The sequence below is a fragment of the Thermobia domestica genome, chromosome 14, assembly GCF_964235325.1.
Source record: "Thermobia domestica chromosome 14, izTheDome1.hap1.1, whole genome shotgun sequence".
Taxonomy (NCBI): Eukaryota; Metazoa; Arthropoda; class Insecta; order Zygentoma; family Lepismatidae; genus Thermobia; species Thermobia domestica.
This window is the reverse complement of record NC_137467.1, coordinates 87101199-87124866: the sequence shown is the minus strand read 5'-3', so window position 1 is coordinate 87124866 and position 23668 is coordinate 87101199. Positions and strand designations below refer to the sequence as shown.

Genomic DNA, 23668 nt, shown 5'->3' with positions numbered 1-23668 from the left:
GTGAAGTAAGAAGGTAGCGAAAGTGAGTAAGAAGACAGAAAGAGTGAAGATAGAAGAAGATAACAGGAATACCTGAAATGAATTCTTAATCATGAGGAATTATTCTTGAACCTAAAAACAATTAGTTGATTTATAATTAACTAATTGAAGGAAAACTGAAAAAAATGATAATGTATTTAAACTATTTTAAATTCATAATGTTAAGCAAGGATGCAAATAACCACTCGTCCACTCGCCCGGGACGAGCGGTTGATCGGTGCGAGCGAGTATTTAATATCACTATTATTTATTGCAAACTGTAAAGGCAAGATGTAGGTTAGTAGCTTTTTTCGGGCTAGTAAAATGTGTTGCTTATTTGCATCCCTGATGTAAAGCAAGAAAATAACAAAATTGTTAACAAATCCAATGTCAGGGATATTTCCGATTGATTCTGAAATCACAGAAGAAAACAGAGGAATTGCATCATATGTCTTCACCCCATGGGAAGGTACTGTCCCACCGGAAATAGTAAGTGTATGGGTAGCTAAATCACACTTACAAGCCATAAAACCGAAGTGACGAGCGAAATCAGGGACCGAACCTGACAGTCTGTCTACAAATTTTGTTGAATGCTTCACTTAGAACTTCCGCTCGTGTAGTAAGAAAAATGTAATTTTCTTACTTGCGGTAGCAAACAGGGGAGAAGCAAGATGAATGCACTGCAACTACACCATTGCTATTTGAAACTTTGAATTTTTGAATTCTTGATTTTAATCAAGTTACGATTTTTCTGCCGTATCATATCATTTCACACGTAGTAATGTGAACTTAGGATATAACGAGACAAAGTGTTCCAGAGCAAGATTTTCTATTATGATTGGTAATCAATAGTGAAATAATTAACGCTGATTCTACAATTCAGATTTTTTCTCATTTTAATAAGAAATCAAGTTAGCGGAAAATTAGATCTTTTTATTTGGCGTTTAAATCTATGTAAAGGAATTGAGAAATATTATAATAAATTTGTAAATCTGAATTTTGTGTCCAAAATTAATTTCAAGCAAATGTAAGTCAGTAAACAGCGCTTAATCCGGATATACCAGTAGCACTGAAGAGTATAATAACGTGGTGGAGAAATACATCCTTATGTGTTGGAAAAATATCTTGATTAAATATTATAACTAAACTCTAATATAGTAAAGCAAAGACATAGCAATGTCAGTAGAAAATGGAAGAGCAAGTATATATGTGACGCACCCCGTTATCCATTCCTGGACTTTAGATCTAGGCTTATGTGACTATTGAGACTGTAACATGGCTAATAACCAGTTCCCTGAATTGGTAGGCTGGTGGCAGATTCCGAACCTTTGTATTCCTCCCGTCTTATTTTAAATTTGCAATCTCTTATATAGTGAATTCCTTCATTCTTATCCCCCAACTCCCATATTTTAACACTGGGCCCCCTGACACCAGTGCCCTCACAAGTCATTAACGTAATAATGGCGGAGACGCCGAAGTTTAACAACGCCCAGGCGTCAACAATAGCTAAACATAGTGGGAGCTCTGGCCGTCCAGCCAGCATGGGCGTCCCCTTTACGTATTACTTATGACGGGGATACGCTGGCTCAGTGGTAGAGCGCTTACTTCTGGTGTGAGTCCCTTGTTCGATCCTCTCCGGACCGAATTTGCAGTAGACAACGTCGTGTCGGTGGGTTTTCTCAGGGTACTCTCATCTCTTCACATCCTTAGTCGAACAATGTTTCCATCATCATTCATTTGGCATAATCATTGTCTTCCTTAGGATAAAGGCATAATCGTAGGACGTTAAACTGGAAGATTTTATTTTATTTTATTTTGTTTTCATGATGATAAATAAATAATAATAATAACAACAAAACGTTCATAACGCAAACCTTTTTCTAATCCGTTTTTGTCGTTGAAAGTAGAAAAAGTATCGTTGTTCGCACAGAGAATACTGAAGGAGATGGTATTTTGTAGATATTTTGAAAATTTAATTAGCTAAACACAACTGTCATTCATTGATATTTTAGTAGTGTTATCTGGAAACGTATTTCCAGTAGAACGAAAATCATAACGGAAACAACACAGGGCAAAGGATGGTTACTATAAATGTGCGTACGTATATACATACATCTTTTAAATGTATCTTGTATAATAACGAAATAACCGATGTCCATTGACAAATTTTAATATTAATATGATCAATAAGAACCATAATACATATTACATGTCTTGCTTGTTCTATGGTGTGCTAAAGATTTTCAATTTATTTGATACTTTTCACTATTTCTTTGTATAGACGAGGGCTATACATTAGTGATATTCCACTTCATGATGCAACACGAGACCTTGTTCTTCTTTCTGAACAATTCGAAGCGGAATACAAGTTAACAAGAAATCTGGAAGTTCTTACTGATAAATTACAGCAAACGTATCGAGAACTAGAAAGCGAAAAGCAGAAGACAGACAGGTAAGTATTAGTGTTGTTAAAATTATTCGAATCTTTGGTTTTGGAATACTTTTGGCATGGTTTTTGTACAACATCAATTTGTAACTTGCTCCAAAAGTACTCGTGACCTTCAATATACGTAAATATTTTGTTCAGCCGTATAAGTTTCATAGGTTGGAATATGTCTCATTTTAGAACATATTTTTGTAAATGCTAGTGTTGTTGTAAAATTTTAATTTAATTCAGAACATGTCCCCTGCAGGATTTTAATGTTGCTACCTAAAATCTATATCTCACATACTATATAAAAAAAACCGAGGTAAATAAAGGTGATTTTACTTACAAGCTGACTAAAGTCTTCTGATTTTATTACAGCTTATTCGTGATCCAGTTGCTAATTTGGAGATTGTTATACTAAAAATCTTTGAGAGAAGATATCAAAAGACTCAGTTTCAAACTTCAAAATGATGTCGATTTTTTAAAAATAAATTTTATATTCAAAATGTTTAACTTACATGTCACTTTCAAAGATGTTCTTAATAGTTTGTTTCCTTATGATGATTCATTTTTATAAGGATGCTTATCCCTAACGCGCCTGTTTATTTGATAACATATTACGCAGCTTTTCCAAATTGTTTTCCTTTCTTTATCAAAAAGACGAGTAAAAAATATATTTTAGCTTACATTAGATATTTTAGTAGATATTTTTGTCACTTATATTATCACTCGTATTAATTTTTCTTTGGAAGACTCATTACAAAATAATTGTAATATATTGCTTGCTTATATGCTATTCATATACACGGTGACTATAAATGGTTCATCCAGTTTGAAAGAGCTATGTTTTAAAATGTAACACATTCAATAACGAATGAAACATGAAAATTTACAAACCTTTAGGTCATACTGTTACAAATGTTTGATGTGGTTTATTTCGTCACACGGAACACATTCATAGGGTAGTATAGTTCGCCCTATGCGTGCTCTAGCATATTCTTATTAAAGCTTATATTCGATATGCCCTCAAAATGCTTTGGTAACCGAACTGCAAACTGTCTACAGAATGCACGCTGTGTGGCAAGAAAGGAAAACAATTCCAATAATACAAAATGCAGACTGCTTCCTGCTTTATAGAAGCCATTTCGGAAATAAGGACTGTGCTGCCAATTGTCGCCAACAACCAAGATTACGTATATGGGAAATTAAATTTTCAAACTTGTTCTTTCTTTTCACGATTTAACACAAAAGTATTGTATTAATAGATTTCGATTTCGATAAATTATTTGTAATCACCCTGTATCAATAAAAGTCTTCGTATATTACGTTTTGAAAACTTACCAAACATTACTCGAGTTAACATATGCTTCTTATCTTCTATATATATTTTTTATTTCCAGATTGTTATATTCTGTGTTACCAATCAGTGTAGCAAATGAATTGAGACACAAACGCCCTGTTCCAGCTCGTAGATATGATTGCGTTACTTTGTTGTTCTCTGGAATTGTGGGATTCAGTGATTATTGTGCTAAGAACTCCGATTCCAAGGGGGCCATGAAGATTGTTCTTATGCTGAATGAACTCTACACAACATTCGATGTTCTTACAGATCCGAAGAAAAATCCAAACGTTTATAAAGTAAGTTCGTCGTATTTGATAACGAATTCTGAAGAAAGAAGCGTTCACTTCTGAAAAAGTGTCATGGTAATATTTTGAACTAATGTTTCTGCTCATATATTTATAATCTGACATAACCATATCATGTTACCAAAAGTTATAACATGACTCAATATGTGTTGTTTCGTAGCAATTGTGAAGCAGTGTAGTAAATATGCGTTTGAAACAACATTAAAATGTAAGTCACGTGTTTTCACAGAATAATGAAGTTAATTATACGGTTAAACTTCAGGGGAAGATATTTTACATTGTATAAAATTGATCAGCATTAACCAGGTACGCGTACATCTTACAGAACCTTAAAAATGCACAGAACGGATTAGTTTTTTATTTGTGCTGAAGATATTGTAAGCAGAATAAAGCTTATCACTATCACATTTAACCCCAGGCAGTAAATCTTTATAAATATTCTTGTTATAAATGCAAGAGATTTAGTATTTGTACTTTCCCTCCATTTTGTTTTAAAGACAACTCAACTTTCGTCAGTCCGTCTTTAAACGTTACGTTAGGAACTTGAACTATAAAAATTTATTCTTTTACAGAAGTCGAAACCTCCGAAATTATTCATATTACTTGGTTGATACAAAAGCATTAATATGGAATTAGCTGTATCAAAAGTGATTACAATATGACTCTAAAGTAATCGAAATTTCAATCAGAAAATAGAAACGTTTTTCTTCCTCAGTGGGATGGTGCAAAACTACAATTAAAAGTGTTCTATACAAAACTTATCCAGGTGTGATTTCTATAAAATGGTAGGTAGGATTGGAATTTTGCGTCCCTTGCAAACATCAAGACTGATCAAACGAGGGCCTAAAACCTAAAGTGGAATCCGAAGTACATGAGCTCCACTGGAAATCGAACGCTGTCTCCCTTGCCAAAGATGCATACGATAACCACATATTCATTACGAACTTCATGATTTCCATAGTATATACGTGGACTTGATTACAAAACATATAATTCTAAATCTTTGGAGAAACCAAGATTTAGAAGCCGTATAAAGGAATAGCTAATAAATAATGTTAATAGGAATATTTTGTTTTAGTTTTGAGTAAGTAAACATGTTGTGTTTTACCGGGTGCCACTTAAATCCAGTGCTATAGTAATATAGGCTAAATATAGCTTCTGAATCTCTTAATACCAGACAAGTAATTTAATTATGATAGGATTAGTTACAAATAATCATATGTAATCCATATCTTCCTATTTTAGGTTGAAACTGTGGGTGATAAATACATGGCTGTAAGTGGACTTCCAGAACCTTGCCAGACTCATGCACGATGTATTGCTCGCCTTGCTCTGGACATGATGGACCTAGGAAAGGAAGTGAAAGTTGATGGGGAACCAGTGGTAAGACCCAAAAAAGTCTTGAAACTTACTTTAGTTTCAAACTAACTTCCATATCATATGGCACGACGTAGTGTTAAAAAAAATCATCTTTCTTCAAACAATTCTACAAATCCTGTAAATATTGGTAGGGAAAATCAGAGAAAAGAGTCGTGAGAGAGCACGGAATAACTCTGAGAAAATCCTCAGACATCTAACTCAAAGTGACATGTGACTTAACAAGCGTATGACGGTTGTCTCAAAATCTTGTGTATCAGACAGATAAAGCTATACTGTGAATTTTACTTGCACGTTACCTTGACGGTTATAATAAATATATGACTAACTGACATTGAAAATTTTGTTAGTTTCTTAGAAAATACTTTTAGGTATGCATAAAAGTTTATGCGATATATTTGACATTTGTCCCAAATAATGAACAACATATTAAATTTTAGGTAATCTTTCAGGCAATTGCTTAGTGAGCATATACATTTTTTTTTGGCATAATTTACATTAGCAGAAGTGTTGCCATCTCTGTTCTCACACTTGTTTTCAGTATACTTCAAAATGTAAAGATCTTATCAGATAGTTGGTATAACCAGTACCATTTGAAAATTTTTCTCCAAAAATTGATAGAGCTGAAATAGCACAAAACATGTGTCAAACTTTAACACAACTAAAGTATTACAGAGTAACTGTGTTGAATTAACATAGTATATTTTACTATATAGTTTATGCTTCTAGACGAAATACATCTCAGGTAGAGTAGATAACATAAAGAAGAGATTGATCCGAACACAGACAAAAAACTTTATTTCATTTTACCATTCCTGATCAATGACTAAATATCAATCTTTATACTTACAATATCATACTGACTATATATAAAGCTTAATAAGTGTGATCTTGCGCATTATTGAAACTAATGTTGTGTTTGTTTCAATTCAATGCGTATTCTTACTTTTATTTTAGGACATTATTAACAACAGGCAGCGGTGGCTTAGTAACAGAGCGTTCACCTCTGGTGCATGGGGTCTTTCGCTCGATCCCAGCTCGCGCAAAGTGATCTTTGTGGTGGACAAACACCGTGTGCGTGGATTTTCTCGGGGTTCCTCTCACTTTCTTCATTCCATTATTTCATTCATTTCTTATCATCACCGTCTCCTTTAGCCTGTCCGGCATAATCGTAGGACGTAAACTTAAACTTTCCATTTCATTTTCACTGTTAACAAGATTCTAATCTTAGTTCACGTTCATATTTTCAGTTAAGTGGTTTGTGATATACTCTCGTACTTCTACACACTTTGAAAGGATAACATTTGTACATTATTATTATTATTATTATTATTATTATTATTATTATTATTATTATTATTATTATTATTATTATTATTATTATTATTATTATTATTATTATTGCATAAGTATACAGTATTGTTAAAATAATCTTGGCTTCTATCTCTCTTTAAAATGGTAAATTCTCATAACTGTCTGTGACGAATCTAGCCTGTGGTCGGCGGTGCCTAGCCCTCCAGATTTTAAGTAACAAAAACAATAGAAGCTATTAGTTACAGGTCTTTGAAAGTGTATAGTAAACTCTTGATACACTTATCACAGTGTGAATTCTGGTTGCCCTCCGCCCATTTTCCACTGAACGTGAAATTAGCTAATGGTTTTGCTTTAAAAATAAACTTTAATATCTTAAAGAAGTAAAGCATTTAAAAAAAATTTTACTTCGAGATATGGATAAAAGTACAGAGCTTTCAAAAAAAAAAACGCCAGAATTTTTAAAATAAAAATTTTGTACATATGCTAACATTAATTTGTTTTCCCCATCTTTATATGATCGCAATTATTTATCTTTGTAATCGAAATAATGTAAGCACTCATTTATCGCATAATCAAAACAACTTATATTCTCTTTTACAGCAAATAACCATTGGCATCCATTCAGGTGAAGTTGTTACTGGAGTCATAGGTCATCGAATGCCTCGCTACTGTCTTTTTGGAAATACCGTGAATCTCACAAGTCGTACTGAAACTACAGGGTACCCAGGAAAAATCAACGTTTCAGAAGACGCATATCGGTAAGGAACAATGATAATTTTACTAGAGTCAAGTGCACTTTTCTGTTAGGATGTAGGAAGGTTCAAAGGGACATTGACAGTACATCTGTAGTAGAAAAATTGAATGAGGTTCTCAATCCGATCAAGTAGTATCGTTATGTTATTTTACAAGAACATACTAATGCGCTGCCAATGAAATTTCTAAGCTAATTGTTACCCATCTGGGACACACGCCTTAGCGTTACGTGAAGAGCGAGGAAGGGGGCTGCAAGCTATTACAGAAATAAAATGTGAAATGCATATATGCATCAATGCATGTATATAGCAAAGAAAGTCACTAGGTTTGTGACTTCGCACAGTTTGAAACACCCGACCCATCTCGATTAAATTTTCAGCACAGATGATATTCGGGCCTGGAAGTGTTTCCCATCACTTCACTTTGATGATACAATGTAGAGGAGTGGGAAGGACAAGATATATAAAAATGAATACGACTTGAGCCACGAGATCGATCTCAAATTTGCCACATAGATAAGGTTCTGGCCTGGCATGGTTTCTATCATTTCATTTTGACGATGCAGCTTAGAGGAGGCGGAGGTATAGAAAAATACATAAGAATGAAAGTGCTTACGTTCGTGACTTAATAACTATTGAACTACCTGACCGATCTCGATCAAATTTTCAAGATAGATGAGGTTCAGGCCTGGAATGGCATTACCATTTCACTTTGGCGGTACAACGTAGATCTATGAAAACAAATGAGACTTAATAACTCTTGAACTACGAGACCAATCTCTAACAAATTTGCTACATAGATAAAGTTCTAATTTGGGATTGTTTCTATCATTTCACTTTGACGGTGCAGCTTCGAGGAGGTAGAAGGGGATATATCTAAAAATGATTGAAAATGACCGTTATTGGTGTCGTATCTATTGTTTTCTGGGTTGCTGAGATGAACAGTGACACTTACTATTTAAACCCTACACAATACTTTTTAAACCCAAATTCAGCTTCGAAACTTGAGGGATATATATATATGTTATGTTTGCCTGAGCCAAGAGACCTCTGACTCATTCGTGCCAAGTAGGCGTGACTCATTCGCGCGAACGTCGGCCAGTTCGATTTCCGGCGGGAGCTCATGTGGTTGGGATTCCACGTTAATAAGTAGATCCCAATAGTAGTGGTCCCTTGGCTCCGGCAAACATACGCTTTACTCGAGGCAGATTTTGGCATGGGAACCTAATTTGGACGTCAAAGGTCGAGGTCAAAGTTTCACAGGACCCGTCCAAGGGAAGTATAGACAAGGGTATGCACTTTTGTGATATGTAGGACCATTTCGTTCCCTTTCATGAGTAAAAAAATCAAATTTTGGAGATTTTTCACGCAATTTAACCGCTTTGATGAGGTTTTATTACTTTATATGGTTATATGGACATATACAGAGGGTCCATTCTTAACGTTCAATTTGAGATTAACGTTCCTTTTTTTAGCAGCGTGGCTAAGACCTACTGATTTCATCCACAAGAGCTTTCGCCAGGAATCGAACCCTGGGTTTCTCAAACCAAAGACGTGTACGCTAACCGTTTAGCTATGAATGATCTCGGTTTTAATCTAATTGGTGGGTTTTGAACCATGGCGCTTAACTGGTTAATAGTATGTCCCTGAAAGGATACATTTATTCTCTAACAACGGTGAAAGAGAGGGCCATCCTTGTCGTTCGTAGATTAAATAAAGAGATGACGCTTTGCATAAATCTGATTGTTTCATTGTTAAAACTCTTACAAAATATTGTTGTTAGTTTGAGCGATTTTTTAAACGCTCAGCGTTTTGTTGATCAGTAAGCGCTTCATTGATGGAAAGAGTGTTGCCAGATTTTTAAAATCTAAACTGCTCCGATTCTTTTCGAAACGGTTCCGCAAAAAAAAAAAAAAAAAAAAAATTGAACCAAAAAATTTGAAACTAAAAATTTTCAAAACAAAAATTTTTCGAACTAAATTTTCAAATCAAAAATTTTCGAACTAAAAAGTTTGAAACTAAAGGATTTAAATCAAATTTTAGAAATCTAAAATTCTTAAATCAAACCTTTCTCGAACATAAAGTTTTAAAATTAAAGATTTTCGAACTAAAAATTAAAATCGAATTTTGGAAAAAATAAAAAAATTAAACTATTAAATTCCTAAATCAATTTTTCAAACTAAAAGTCAAAACAAATTCAGAAACCATAATTTTTCGAACTGTGCCAATTTTTAAAAAAGCAAAAGTTTGGAACTAAAGGTTTAAATCAAATCCAAAAATTTTCAAATCAAACTTTTTCTCGAACTAAACTTAAAATTTTGGAAGTAAAAATTTAAAACAAATTTTGGAAACAAAATTCTAAATCAAAATTCTTCAATTAATTTTTCGAACGAAATATTTTTAAATTAATCATTTAAACCAAATCTTGGAAAAATATAACACTTTTAAACTTGAATTTTCCACCTCAAATTCTCAAACAAAATTTTCACTTGCTTCACTAGCCGCAGACAGCGGTCACAGTGGTACCAAATGCCTAAAACGTGGCCAAAAATGAAAATGAAAAGTTGTTATCTGGCTATTTTTAAGTATTAGGTTCGCTACAGTATCAATTGGTCTCCTAGACTTAATCCATGGAAACGGCCAGCCGTTTATATCAGAGCTAGTATTGAAAGTCAAAGAGAACCTACTTTTGTGTATCTCGGAACACCTAATGCGCGCGAGAAAGTTAGCTCGAGTTTCATATGAAATAGTTCATTGTATAATTTTCCGATCTATTTAAATCAAAATAGACGTTGTTCCGGGAGGTATGTAAAGGATTTTAAGACAATATACTTGTATTATTTATAAAACGTAAGTTATTACACATTTATTTTCATTAATGTTTATATCAAAAATTGTTTGAAATTATTTGAAAGTGAATTAAAACCTGAACTCAAAAGTTATATATGACGTCCCATTCCGTTAAATTTTGTCATGGCGCATAATCTATGATCGATTTACTACAAGAATGTGATTGGAACAGCTGCGCTTAACTGCGCCTTTTTTTGAACGTTGCGATTGAATAAGAAGTTTCAGTTAATGAATATTTAAGTCTTTTGTTAATGTTAAACAAAAAGTAAAAAAAAAAAAAACAAAGCTGAAAGTGTTACAAGATAAGTGAAAATGATGTTTACAAGGTACATCCAAATAACATAGTGAAAGGCAACAAATAAAAAAGGGGAAAAATACTTTAGTATAACATAGAAAAGAATAGTCGATGTATGCATATTTTAGTTACCATTATTTTATAATTCATATGAAATATAAACAAAAAATTGGATTGAATAAAGATTAATAACTTAGTAATACAAAAATTGATTATTTGGCAATATTAAATATATTAATTTTAGGTTCAAAAGATAAAATCATCCAATTATAAAAAATATATATATTTGTTTTGATGAAAGACCATTTAAAAAGCGATCTACAAATCATAGTTGAAAATTTGGAACTTCACCTCTCCTCAGGGAATGCTCGTTGTATTACAATATGTGACGATATGAAGACAGGTATCGCCTCTTTATTTTATAGAATCTGGGACAAATATCAAGAGCCCAAAAGAAAGGAAGACCGAGTTTTTCTTTCTTTTTTTCTTTTTTTTTTACAAGAATAATGAATGGCTAAATGTTATGTTATCTCTTTGTGTACATCGTAGTACTGCTAAGACATCAAGGAAACGAAAAAATAGACCACCTTCCTCGGAATTTTTATCTTTGTGCGAATGTTCAAAGCGAAGAAGAACTGAAGAAATTCGCAACAAGAACGCAGGCCGACTTTTTTAAACTTTTAAAATGTCACAGAAACAAAACTCACTGATTCTAAATAATTTTAGGTTCCTGAATATTAATATGATACCAATTTTACTGTATTAGCTCGCATTTTTGTGTAACGCATAGTTGTCAGATTTACCATAATAGGGAAAATGAGCTATCATGAAGTTTACCGGCCAATGAGCTGTTTGCGTGCTGAAAAGGAATCAACTTCACTTCGACAGTTGGTCAAGAACGACATTCAGTTTAAAAATTTTTTAAAATTAATTTATTGAATCAAACCAGTTAAAAAACAATATATTCTGTTTGTGTACTAGCACTAAAAACGCTATATATATTCTGTTAGTGTAGGCCTATTAGCATTTACATACACAGAGTAATTTATAAAGTCTAATGTTTAGAGCTGCAAATAACACCATCTGCTTTACTTTTTCTTTTATGAAATGTTGGGTTCTTTCTCTTCATCGACCAGCAATAGTCCCCCATCATTGCAGGGTCCCAACGTCCTTGATATCGAGTTTTCATCATTCTTATATCCTGGTAAAACCGTCCTCTCATTTCCTCGTTTATATCTGCAAGATTTTCTGGAAAGAAGTTGAGATGGGAATGCAGAAAGTGGATTTTCAAAGACATGCGACAACCCAGAGCTTCATATGCAACCAGAAGTTGCTGCACCAGAAGCTCATAATTTTGAGCTTTAGTTTTGCACAAGAAATGTTTACAACTTGAAGAAAAGCACGCGAGGCATTTAACTCTTTGACGTTTAAACTCTGTTCAAACAATTCGTTATAAATAAGTTTGCTAATATCAGGTCCTGTGAAAACTTCTTTTAATTTACCATCACTTAGTTTTGGAAACCACTATCTAAGATACTTAAATAGTTCACCTTCTTTGTCCATGGCTTTTACGAAATTCTTCATGAGGCCCAACTTAATATGAAGAGGTGGAAGCAGCACCTTGGCTGGATCGATCAGAGCCTCATACTTGACCCTGTTGGTACCGGGCTTAAATGTTTCTCTGAGGGGTCACTCTTTTTGTGAAAAATGTTTTCGTGTAGCTCTTGAGTCCCACAGACACAAAAAACAACAGTACTTTGTAAATCCACCTTGCAAACCAAGTAATATTGCAATAACTTTCAAATCTCCGCAAATTTGCCAACCATATTATTTGTAGTTAATACGATTTAAAATAAGTGCGAGATTCTCGTAAGCCTCTTTCATCGAAACAGAGTGTGCCACAGGAATAGACGGCAGCTTATTTCCATTATGAAGTAAAACTGCTTTCAGACTGTACTTAGACGAATCTATGAAAATACGCCAATCGGATGGATCATGTTGTATTTCTAATTCATTCCTCAGACCAATGATGTCCGTGCATACAAAAAGGGAACCTTCCATTCTGTAGTATTCTGGAAAGGGCTCGTTCCTTTTCCTGTAGTGAGTATAAGTAGTTCCAGGAGCCAGTAAATCCCACTCTTTGAGTCTAGCACCAAAAAGTTGAGCTTTCTCTTTCGATAGTTGTAACTCTCTCACTAAACCATTCAAGTAATGTTGTAGGATGAAGTGAGGCTCATCTTTTACGTGGAAAAACCGTCTCTCGGAACTTCATCTGCAGATATTGAGTTGGTGTTCTCATCGCTCTACAGGCGCTGTAATATCGACAGTTTTCCAATCTTTCGGAGGAGTAGGTACAGGTAAATTTTCTCCTCCATGGGGAACTAGTCTGATCGCGGATGCAAGTTTGGGTATTCGATGGCAAGTTGTTTCTTCTTGTTACTTCCTGCTGTATTCGTCATACAATCATCATAATGATTGCGGGATTCTCTCCATATCATCGGAACAGCAAAAGGCATCCTTCTTTTGGTTCCTTTAAGCCAGGCAGCCAAAGTCGCATAACCCATCAAACAACACACATGAGAGGCCCAGCTTTTATCTTGATCACCGATCTTGCAGCCAAAATAAAAATAATATGCTTTCCTAGCCTCATCATTTATCGATCAAATCTGCGACTTAACCATAAATACGCCACACATATAACAAAATCCGTCCGGTGAGTTTTTACATCCTCTGCGGGAAGAACTTTACATTTTTCACAGGAAAGCGAAACTTAGAGCAACAGCATAACCACTTATTCCATAAAATCAATAAAAGATACTGAAAACACAGGCAAACAGTTCTAAAAATACAGTAAAATAAAATTGAAGTTACTGACGTAAAAATTCCAAGTCAGTTCTCCTGACTAAATACTTATACACTTGAGAGATTACTTACTGCAATGAATAAGAGCAAGACTGAGCCACACAATAACGGCGAAGTCGGCCCTTTTTTCGCCCGCGTCATCGTGCCGTTCATTGCTGCCACATAGACCCTATTTTTTAAACCGGTTTCAGTGGTCTAAAAACAAACAAATAAAGGAGGTGGAGAAACATAAGTGTTAAGCATTTCAGTCATCCCCGTCTTCCAGGTATTCATTGTTATATATGTATATATACCAACAACAAGGGGAATCCTATCTGTCGCCAACTGACAAGGAAAGTACTTGGGCTCGAACGGGTGCATACGCATAAAAAGGAAACCATGTGTAATGTTAGCACCCCGAAAGCAAACAAAGATGTCCATTTTTCTGCAAAATTCTGTAAACGTCCGCAAGAGCAGGGCAAAGTAGAGTTGAGTTGAGTTGATTTTGAGTTTAACATCCCTTTTCAGCAGCGAGGCTATATGAGACGCGGACCTACTGATTAACGTGAAATCCGAACCACATGAGCTCCCGCCGTTAATCGAACCCGGGCCTCCCACGGGTCTAGGTCAAAACCCCCACAGCCAAAACCCCCACACTCAAGAAATGTCAAAACACCCACACAAACGGTCATAACCCCCACACAAATGGACAAATCTCCCAAACGCACGAACGGTCAAAACCCCCACAGCCAAAACCCCCACACTCGAGAAATGTCAAAACGCCCACAAGATCGGTCATAACCTCCACACAAATGGACAAATCTCCCAAACGCACGAACGGTCAAAACCCCCACAGCCAAAACTCCCACACTCAAGAAATGTCAAAACGCCCACACAATCGGTCATAACCCCCACACAAATGGACAAAACAGCCACACATAGCAACGGTCATAATCCCCACATAAATGGACAAAACTCCCACAAAATCGGACAAATCCCCCACACTCTGAAATGATCGTAATTTCACGTCTTTGTTGCGGCTCTTTATGACGCCCAAGAAGAATAGTTGCAACATCAGTTTAAGTGGAATAAACAATGTTATTAAAAAGTACAAGGGCAATACATGAGTATGGGGGTTTTGTCAATTTGTGTGGCAGTTGTGACTATTTCTGCATGTGGGAGTTTTGTCCATTTGTGTGGGGTTTTGTCCATTTATGTGGGGATTGTGACCGTTGCTATGTGTGGCTGTTTTGTCCATTTGTGTGGGAGTTATGACCGTTGGAGGTTATGACCGACTACCAGTGTGGGGGTTTTGGCTGTGGGGGTTATGACCGTTCGTGTATTTGGGATATTTGTCCATTTGTGTGGGGGTTATGACCGATCGTGTGGGCGTTTTGACATTTCTTGAGTGTGGGGGTTTTGGCTGTGGGGGTTTTGACCGTTCGTGCGTTTGGGAGATTTGTCCATTTGTGTGGGGGTTATGACCGTTTGTGTGGGCGTTTTGACATTTCTTGAGTGTGGGGGTTTTGGCTGTGGGGGTTTTGACCGGTTCCCCCTCCCACGCCACAGGGCAAAATAGTGCACGCGCCATAATTACAGGGCGTCTCTACTGTCTGACTCCGAGCCATTTTCTACAGAAAAGGGTTGGGTGAATGGAAAAATAGGCGAGCACGTATCCCATTACTTTTAGAGGCACATATTCTGAATGATAAATGTGTCCCAGGGTCACCCGAAGGGTCTCAGAGAGGGCCCAACCAAAATTTTCAAATGGTAAGGGGGTCAAGTAGTATATCATTGGAAAGGTGTTGTGAAAAGAGACAAGATGAAACAAGTCCCGAGTCTGTACGCTCACCGTGTACATAATGGCAGATAGTCAAAATGTCAACACAGTTGTCATAAAAGAGTCTATGACCACCATTTTGCATAGGTCGCGCATACAGATTTGGGACTTGTTGCAGATTGTTTCTTTTCACAATACCTTTCAAACGATATACTACTTCACCTACCTTACCATTTGAAAATTGTGAGGTGAACCCTGCCTGGGACACTACGGGAGCCTCTGGGGCAATACGTTTTCATTCAACATGTGTGCCTCCATATAATGAGATACGTGTGCGCCGATGTTTCCATCTACTCAAATGTTTCCTCAAAAATAGTCCGGGGTCGGAATTTATAGACGTCCTGCCAGCATGGTATGCTCTTGCGGACGTTTACACCAGATAGCAGAAAAACGGACATTACTATTTGCTTTAGGGGTGCTAACATTACACATGCATTCATATTTGTGTGTATTTGACCGTCAAGGAAAGTACATGAGCTCGACCGGAAAAATACGCATAGAAATAAGAGTATAAATTGTGTTAGTACCCCTAAAGAGATAGGTGATGTCAGTTTGTCTGCAAGATGGTGCAAATTTGCATCAATAGATGGCGCTACACAGGGACAGAGAGAGCCTACCTCATATCTACCGCTACACTACTTCCAACAATGAAGCTGCAAATGCTAGTTTTTCGCATGAGGAAAGGTTGAATGTGTAGTGAGACGTCAAGTGGCGCGGAGAGTGGTGATCAATCCAATGAATGTAGTGGGATTGGTTGGAGAGAAAGTGCGATGCAATGTACGTCATTAGGAAGGAATTGATCTGGAAGATGAGACATTTGCATGTTTTCTAGAAGAATTAATTATGCAAAAATGTGGAAATCAGTTAGAAACCGAAAGTCTCCGAACATTAGAACACAGTGGTGAAGATTATGTAGAGAATGAAGTGGAAGAAGTGAGAACGTATAATAACACTGTAAGTCCTGCAAGGGACAATCAAAGTAGCCAAAGTGAATACGAACCGTCGGCGAAAAGGTGATCACACAGTTTACTGGTATCACACTAGAGAATATATTCGAGGATTATCATGTGTGCGGATTTATCGCATATTTAAAATAAAATAAAATAAAACTCCTGCAACGATATCCGAAACTGAAGACAAAAAATAATATTAAATACGTGTTACAATATGTAGCAAAAAGACGGCAAAACATGGCTCCGTTCAAAGGAAATCGTACACTACAGTTAAAGACCATCAAGCAGGCACCATAGCAAAGTTTGATGAAGCGCGACCTATGAGAGTTAACGCCCTGTAATTATGGCACATGCTGTACTTTGCTCTGCTCTTGCGGACGTTTACTCCATCTTGCAGAAAAATGGACAAAAGTGTTTGCTTTCGGGATACTAACATTACACATGCTATGCTTTCTGTGCGCATTCACCCGTTCGAGCCCAAGTACTTTCCTTGTGAGTGAAATCTAAAAATCTAATTTATTTCTTACTCAAATAGCATTGCCAGACCGGTTACTTCGATGACAACTGAAACCGTCCCTTCAAAATGGCAAAATTGGCAACAATGCATAACGCCAAAATACAAGCTAATATAGTAAAACGGTTATAAATTTCGAATTCAGCATCCTGCAATTAGTCAGAATCAGAGGTTTTACTTTCTGTAACTAAACTGATGTCGGCCAGTGTAATGACGTTAAGACATTTGCTTACACTAAGCTAATGAGTATTCGCTCTTCCGGAAAATTTAGTGTTTCAAATGTTGTCAAAGACGTTTTATCTTCAAGTCTATAAAGAGCAGAGAAATATATGAAAGTTGTGACATCAATGTCTTCACACACAGACGTATACCAATGATGAAGTTCTCTTTTTCTTGATATCGGAATATCAAGAAGAAAATACCTAACGTTGGAAAACAGGGCACTGGCCAAAGGTTCTAAATTTTAACCATAGATATGTCAATGTATTAATTTGATTCGCCATATTGGATTCACCATATTTAGTTTTTCCACTTTGATATCAAATTTGCATTCAGGTATGTGAAAAGCCCTAGTATACAATTTTTGCTATCTTATTCTACTTTTTCTAAAAATTTGATCCGCCATATTGGATCCGTCATTTTGAAGCTTTCAATTTGGATATCAGTTTCTTGATCAGTGAGGTCAAAAACCACAGCTTGCCCACATGCTTTACGGAAAACCACAGTTTTTGTGCACTTTGAAAGAGATTTTGAATTTTGGCTACGTTTTCAACATTTTGTACCACTGTGCGGGACCCAGTTATCCGCATCGCGAAACTTCGACTAAATATAGATGAATTAAGTTTTTCTCACAACAGACGCTTTGAATATGCACTAGAGGTGATGGAAAAGGAAAATAAGTTCACACGCCTTCTTTATGTATGTTTTACCAGGAATAGAGGTAACTCGACTTAGCTTGTTATTGCAGAGGACCCTTCAGTTCATCTAACTTATTCCTGATTCTAAAACTGATTTTTACCATTTAACAATAAAAGTAATTCACGGAAAATAATTCTTACTTGCTTCTTCTGCTAATGATTACAGCATTCCGAGGGGGTCAGTAGTGGTTGGCAATTTTCATTTCTTATTTTTTTAAATAGTTCTTTATTCCGGAAGTACCACACAGATCTGGTGAATTTTACTAAATGCTTCATTTTACATATTTTATTCAGGGTATGATAAAAATATTTATTGAAAAAATATTTAAATATAATAATGCTTTTTATTCATTATGGGTTATGGTGGAAGAGGTGATATTAACACTAAAGAAGAGAAAATTATTGATTAAACTGAAAGATAGCCGCTACTCGATTTGAGGTTACATATCAGAAAAATAGGAGGCAGCATAAGCCATAGACAAAATGGGCATCGCTGGAATAGGATGTTAACCGAGCAGATGGAACCTATTGATAGGACATAAGAACGATTCCTCGTAGATATTAGCTGCTATCTCTTAAAGTTATGCTACATGAAAATCAATATTGAAACCGAAAATGGTGGTAAATTGCTGCCATTTCTATTTTAGTAGAGAGGTGGGTGCGAAGACGATACCTTTTTCTTTGGATCTGGATTCATTCCAAATAACCCCTTGTCGATATGTCTTGCTGATTTTGCTCCAATGTCTGTCGACAGACAAACGGTTGTAGCCGTTCTATGAGGGCAGTCAGAAAGTTCCCGGAATGTTGTTGTAGTTCTGGTGTCTGTGGTTAATCACAATGAATCTTGGGCAATACAGTCCCTAACTAACTAACTAACTTTATGGCCTGTGGAACCCGGAGGTTCAATGCCGCGTTCACAAAAGCTCTCCACTGACTTCTATCCTTAGCCAATTGGATCCAGTTTCTACTTTATATTCCTATCTCTGCGAGATCCATCTTAATATTGTCCTCCCATCCGCGCCTAGGTCTTCCTAATATTATATTCCCAAAAACATTAAACAATGAAAAGTTTCAAAAATTATTAGACGTGCATACAATCAGTGACGTCTCCTTTATGAAGAAAAAATAACAATTTAATCTATCTATAGAAAATGAAAACAGCACTTTCAAGGTGACTATTTTGGAAGAAAGTAAAAACACATATTTTCTCATTATCAAAAAATCAGACAAAGTGCCTTTCTAAATTCCAAAACAGTTTTGTGACAATATAAAAACTAGTGTTTTAAGCAAAAGACAATTCTACCTACATCTGACAATTGTGAGTTAGGTGTATCGAATTCACGTCGCGCAGGAACTGAGAACGCAGAAAATTCCAAGATGTGGCTACCAGGATTGGCATCCATTACAGGACGTTTGTGAGTATGCTTTGTGTAATCGAATATTACATGGCTTAATTTGAGTGAAGGAAGGACCACAAAACATTAAAGGACACACACGAGAGAACCACGGACTTCCCCTTGGTGCTTTTCTTTCCACTATATTACTTTGTTATATATTATTATCCTCTATATATCATTCGTTTTTATATCAATATCTTCTTAGGTGATGGTTCTAATAAATATTACAAAATGGAAGACATTTCCTTCTAATTGCCCTTTTAATATAAACTAGTAGCATAGCGTGACAATTTACAAGCATCTTTAAGCTCTTGAAAATTCAGGCATCATATTATGGCTCCCCCAGAGGAATCTCTCTCGTGTGATTCTTAGTGTTTGTGTTCCTCTTTTCACACATATAAGGCACTTTTTTGCTTTGTTAACTCCATTGTGGTCATTTCATTTCTCACATTCTCTTGTCATGCCCACGACTCGCAATCAGGCTTCTTTCATTCCCTTAAACACACCTCAAGTTCAAAATTCAGACAATATGGCAGGCATTTCCTCCATCATTCCCGATATATACAGTGCGTCCAAGGAACAAAGCGCGGATTTATTTTTACAAAATTTCTACAAGATTTCTATTTTTACAAGATTTTCGAAAAGTCCCTTTCTGGACCCGCTCAACATTGGTTCTCCACCCAAAATCTCTCTACCCTTCCCTGGTCAACCGTCCAACAAAAATTCCTAAAACAATTTGGCGAAGAGCAGGTTCCACGATCTCGAATTCACCGGTATAGGGCTCGAGTTCAACTCCCCAATGAACCACTTTCTCTTTACGTTTTCGCAAAGAAATTTCTGGCAGATCAGGCATACACGCAATTAGATTTTCAGGAGTTTCTTTTAGAATGCGTGTCGAGTATGACACCCGAGAACATACGTTGGTTTGGCACTCGCACCATATCTGACTATCCCACATTTATTGATGAGGTTACAACCTTAGAACGCACTCAGCTCATGGCCCAAAAGCGAGAAACGGACTCTTCCTTTTCACGCCACACTTCAGATGTCCCAACTTCTAGCGCCATTCAAGAACTAACTCATCAAGTTTCACAGTTACAGCTTCATCTCAACATCCTTTCAAATTCTCAACCTACCTCTGTTCATTTCGCTCCTACCCGTTCTCGTTCTCCTAGTCCTCACAATCACAACACCCTCTCTCCTAACCATAAATCCCTTCCCTTTCCACGGTCCCTCTGACCCCATCCGCCGTCCTCCTGTCTCCAACATTCTCATTCCACCAATCCGACCTCTTCTTCTTCTAACTCGTGTACTCATTGCTCCACACACCCATCTCATTGTTGTCAATGTGCCGCCTCCTCTCATTGTCAAACTGTCCCTCAGTTTCCCCCAACCCGTAACACTCCACGAAATGATAATAATAACGGCTCTCGTAAAGGCAAGAACAATAAGCGTTTTAATACTAAGCATTCTTCCCAACCCCAAAACGTCTATACTACACAACAGCCAACCATACCCATTCCCCCATATCCATTCTATCATCCCTTTTTTCAATATCCTACTCCTACCCACCTACCCTCCCTCCCCTCCCCTTCCCCTGTCTCCACAAACTCTCGTACCAATAAACCAAAAAACGCCCAAAATTAGCGCCAGAGCGCACCAGTCTCCTCGCGCTTAATTCTTCCTCATCCCCTTCTTCCCCTCCCTCTTCCTCAGATTACCTCCAATTACCGTTGCACTTCAAAGGCAAATTACCTTACGTAAAAGCCCGTTGCATGACCAAGGATGTTTTCTTTTGCCTCGACTCTGGTGCTGAAGTCAGTCTCTTTCCAGCCGACCAGCTCGAACCTTCGGTTCGTACTTTTAACCTTCACACGGTTCTAAATGGTCATTCATCATCTCCGGTACATCTTTCCGGTGCTACCATTCTTAACTTGAATTTTAATGGTCATCAATACTCTGTACTTTTTCGTTTGGTTCCTTTCAAAAACTTTCCTGCTATCCTTTCCAGTAAATTTCTTCACGACCATCAAGCAACCCTTGATTTTGACAAAGGCGTCATCTAGGTCGCATGCCTCCAGCCGATAATGCAATACACAGCGTTAATACAAACACATTTCACTTCTTCAAAAAACATCCCACTCCTCACATTGTTTTTCAAGCACGTAGGAGACTTGTCATACCACCCCGTTCAGCTAAGGCAGTTCCTCTCAAGGTTAACGGCCACTTTCCAAATACATCCTTCCGGCTACATACTCCTATCTTACGAAACCTAAGTAACTGCTATATGACGCATGCTGTGTTTCCATAGATAACCTTGTTTTGCCACTTGCAAACGTCTCGTCTCGTCCCCAGATTATAAAGGCCAATGCCCCCATTGTTATTGGTTCCATATTTTCACCACCGGAACAAAACACTAACGCTTACACCATCAGACAGGTTCATTTTCCCACGGACGAGGACGCTTCACGACACAAAGTACAACGCCTTAAAGAAATCGGTCATCTCATTGACATTAACAAATTTCACTTTTCTCCTGACATGGACGAACATCAAACTGCTCAAATGAAGGCGCTACTTTCTGAATATGCTTTTCTTTTTCAATGGCACGACAATGATTTTACAAAAATACCCACCTTTTCGGCCACGTTAGACTTAGAATCAGACGTTCCCTTTCAGTCCCCCCAATTCGTAAATCCACACAGACTTAGACCGCGAGCAAGAGAACTCGTCCTGCGCCTCATTAATCAAGGAGTGTTTGAACAATCAGATTCTCAGTATAGAAATAACATATTATTTGTTTTAAAACCAAATTCCAAAATTGAGCTAAGGGCCGTTTTTGATCTCAGGGGCCTTAATTCCCGTTCCAGAACAATAGCTTCTCCTTTGGAAGATATACAGGACGTTCTAGAGTCTCTTTCTGACTCAGTTTGGTTCAACTCCTTTGATTTACACTCCAGTTTCTATCAATTAGACTTAGATCCCAAGGACAGACCGGCCACTGCGTTCTCCATTAAGGGTCTTTCTCTCCCTTTCAATCACCTTCAGTTGACATCTGTTCCTCAGGGTTTCAAAAATGCCTCCATTTTACTTCAACAAGCTCTTCAAACCATTAATAGGGACATCTTCCCCAACAATATTACATCATTCGTTGACGACATGTATGTCCACGCAGATTCGTTCGATCAGATGATGATTGTGCTTCGTACCTTCTTTCAGCAAGCCGCCAAACATTCTCTGCTCTTTAACATTAAAAAATCAGTTTTCGGATCAAAAAGAATTAAATGTTTAGGCCATATTATTGACAATCACACTCTACAACCTGACCCTGATAAGATTTCAGCTTTAGCTCAGGCACCCAGACCGGCCAATCTCAAAAGCCTCAAAAGCTGATTAGCCAGTGCAAATTTTTTCCGACGTTTTTTTTTAAAAAAATTCCATCATTCTTGCACCTCTTTATCAGGCTCTGTCAAACAATCCTAAAAAGCTCATCTAGACTCCTGAGCGCGTTCAAGCGTTTGAGACAATGCAGAAACTTCTAACCTCACCCCCCGTACTTGCTCTATATTCCACCCGCAATACATACCACATTCTCATGACAGACGCCGCATCAGTAGGCGTCGGGGCGGCGTTATTACAGAAAGATCTCACTACTAACGTTGTGCAACCTGTTTGCTATGTCTCTTCCAGACATCCCAAAACCGTTTCCCCCCTTCCCATCTTCCATCAAGAATTATATGCAGTGTACTTTTCTCTTCGGAAATTAGAAAAATATTTGTTAGGTCACCATTTCACCTTAGTTACTGACAATATTTCTCTTCTTGCTGTTCGGAAAACAATTGTTCCATCCCCAAAAATTTTGAGATGGTTAAACCACATTAATACATTTGACTTTACAATCAAACATGCAAAAAGCCATCAGAACCCCATAGCTGATTATCTCAGTAGGCACCTGCTCCTCTTACGCAAGACACGATAGACATGGACAATGAAGTTGTGCCTGATTCTGTACTTCTAACTATCGATAACAACTTGGACCTATCTCGCCTACAAGGTGAAGATAAATTCTTCTCCAAAATTATCGAGACTCTTAACAAACGAGACGAGACAGATCCTTCATTCCAACGTCTCAACAAACAATACGTTATTCAGAAAGGCATACTTTACAAAAAACTGTATCGAGTACCTAACTCTCGATTACTGCTCTGCGTACCCGACAGTCTTAAATCAGCTTTATTCGATGAGTATCATGACTCAATGACTCACATAGGTTTTACGAAGATGTATTGGATGTTGCGATACACGTATTTCTTTCCGCGCCTAAAATCATGGCTAGCTCAGAAACTTAAATCATGTAAAGGCTGCGCCATCTTTAAACGCAATTACATGCCTAATAACCCCACAATTCAGCGTTTTCCTCAGTCAGGCCTATTTGAAACCTTTTCTTTGGACCTAGCAGGCAAGCTAATACCCAGCGATCCCGAAGGTTTCCAATACTTTTATACAGCTACGGACCACTGTACTG

The 23668-nt window shown here is 37.0% G+C and overlaps 1 protein-coding gene across 1 annotated transcript in view; it reads left to right on the top strand.

Annotated features, from left to right (window-relative positions):
- The window catches only part of Gycbeta100B (guanylate cyclase soluble subunit beta-1-like), a 207036-nt gene that overhangs the window by 171394 nt on the left and 11974 nt on the right, over positions 1 to 23668 (top strand). The window contains exons 10-13 of the mRNA XM_081738661.1: positions 2300 to 2470; positions 3847 to 4084; positions 5339 to 5476; positions 7385 to 7542. Coding sequence (XP_081594787.1) covers positions 2300 to 2470; positions 3847 to 4084; positions 5339 to 5476; positions 7385 to 7542 — 705 coding nt within the window. The remainder of the gene's footprint in view (positions 1 to 2299; positions 2471 to 3846; positions 4085 to 5338; positions 5477 to 7384; positions 7543 to 23668) is intronic.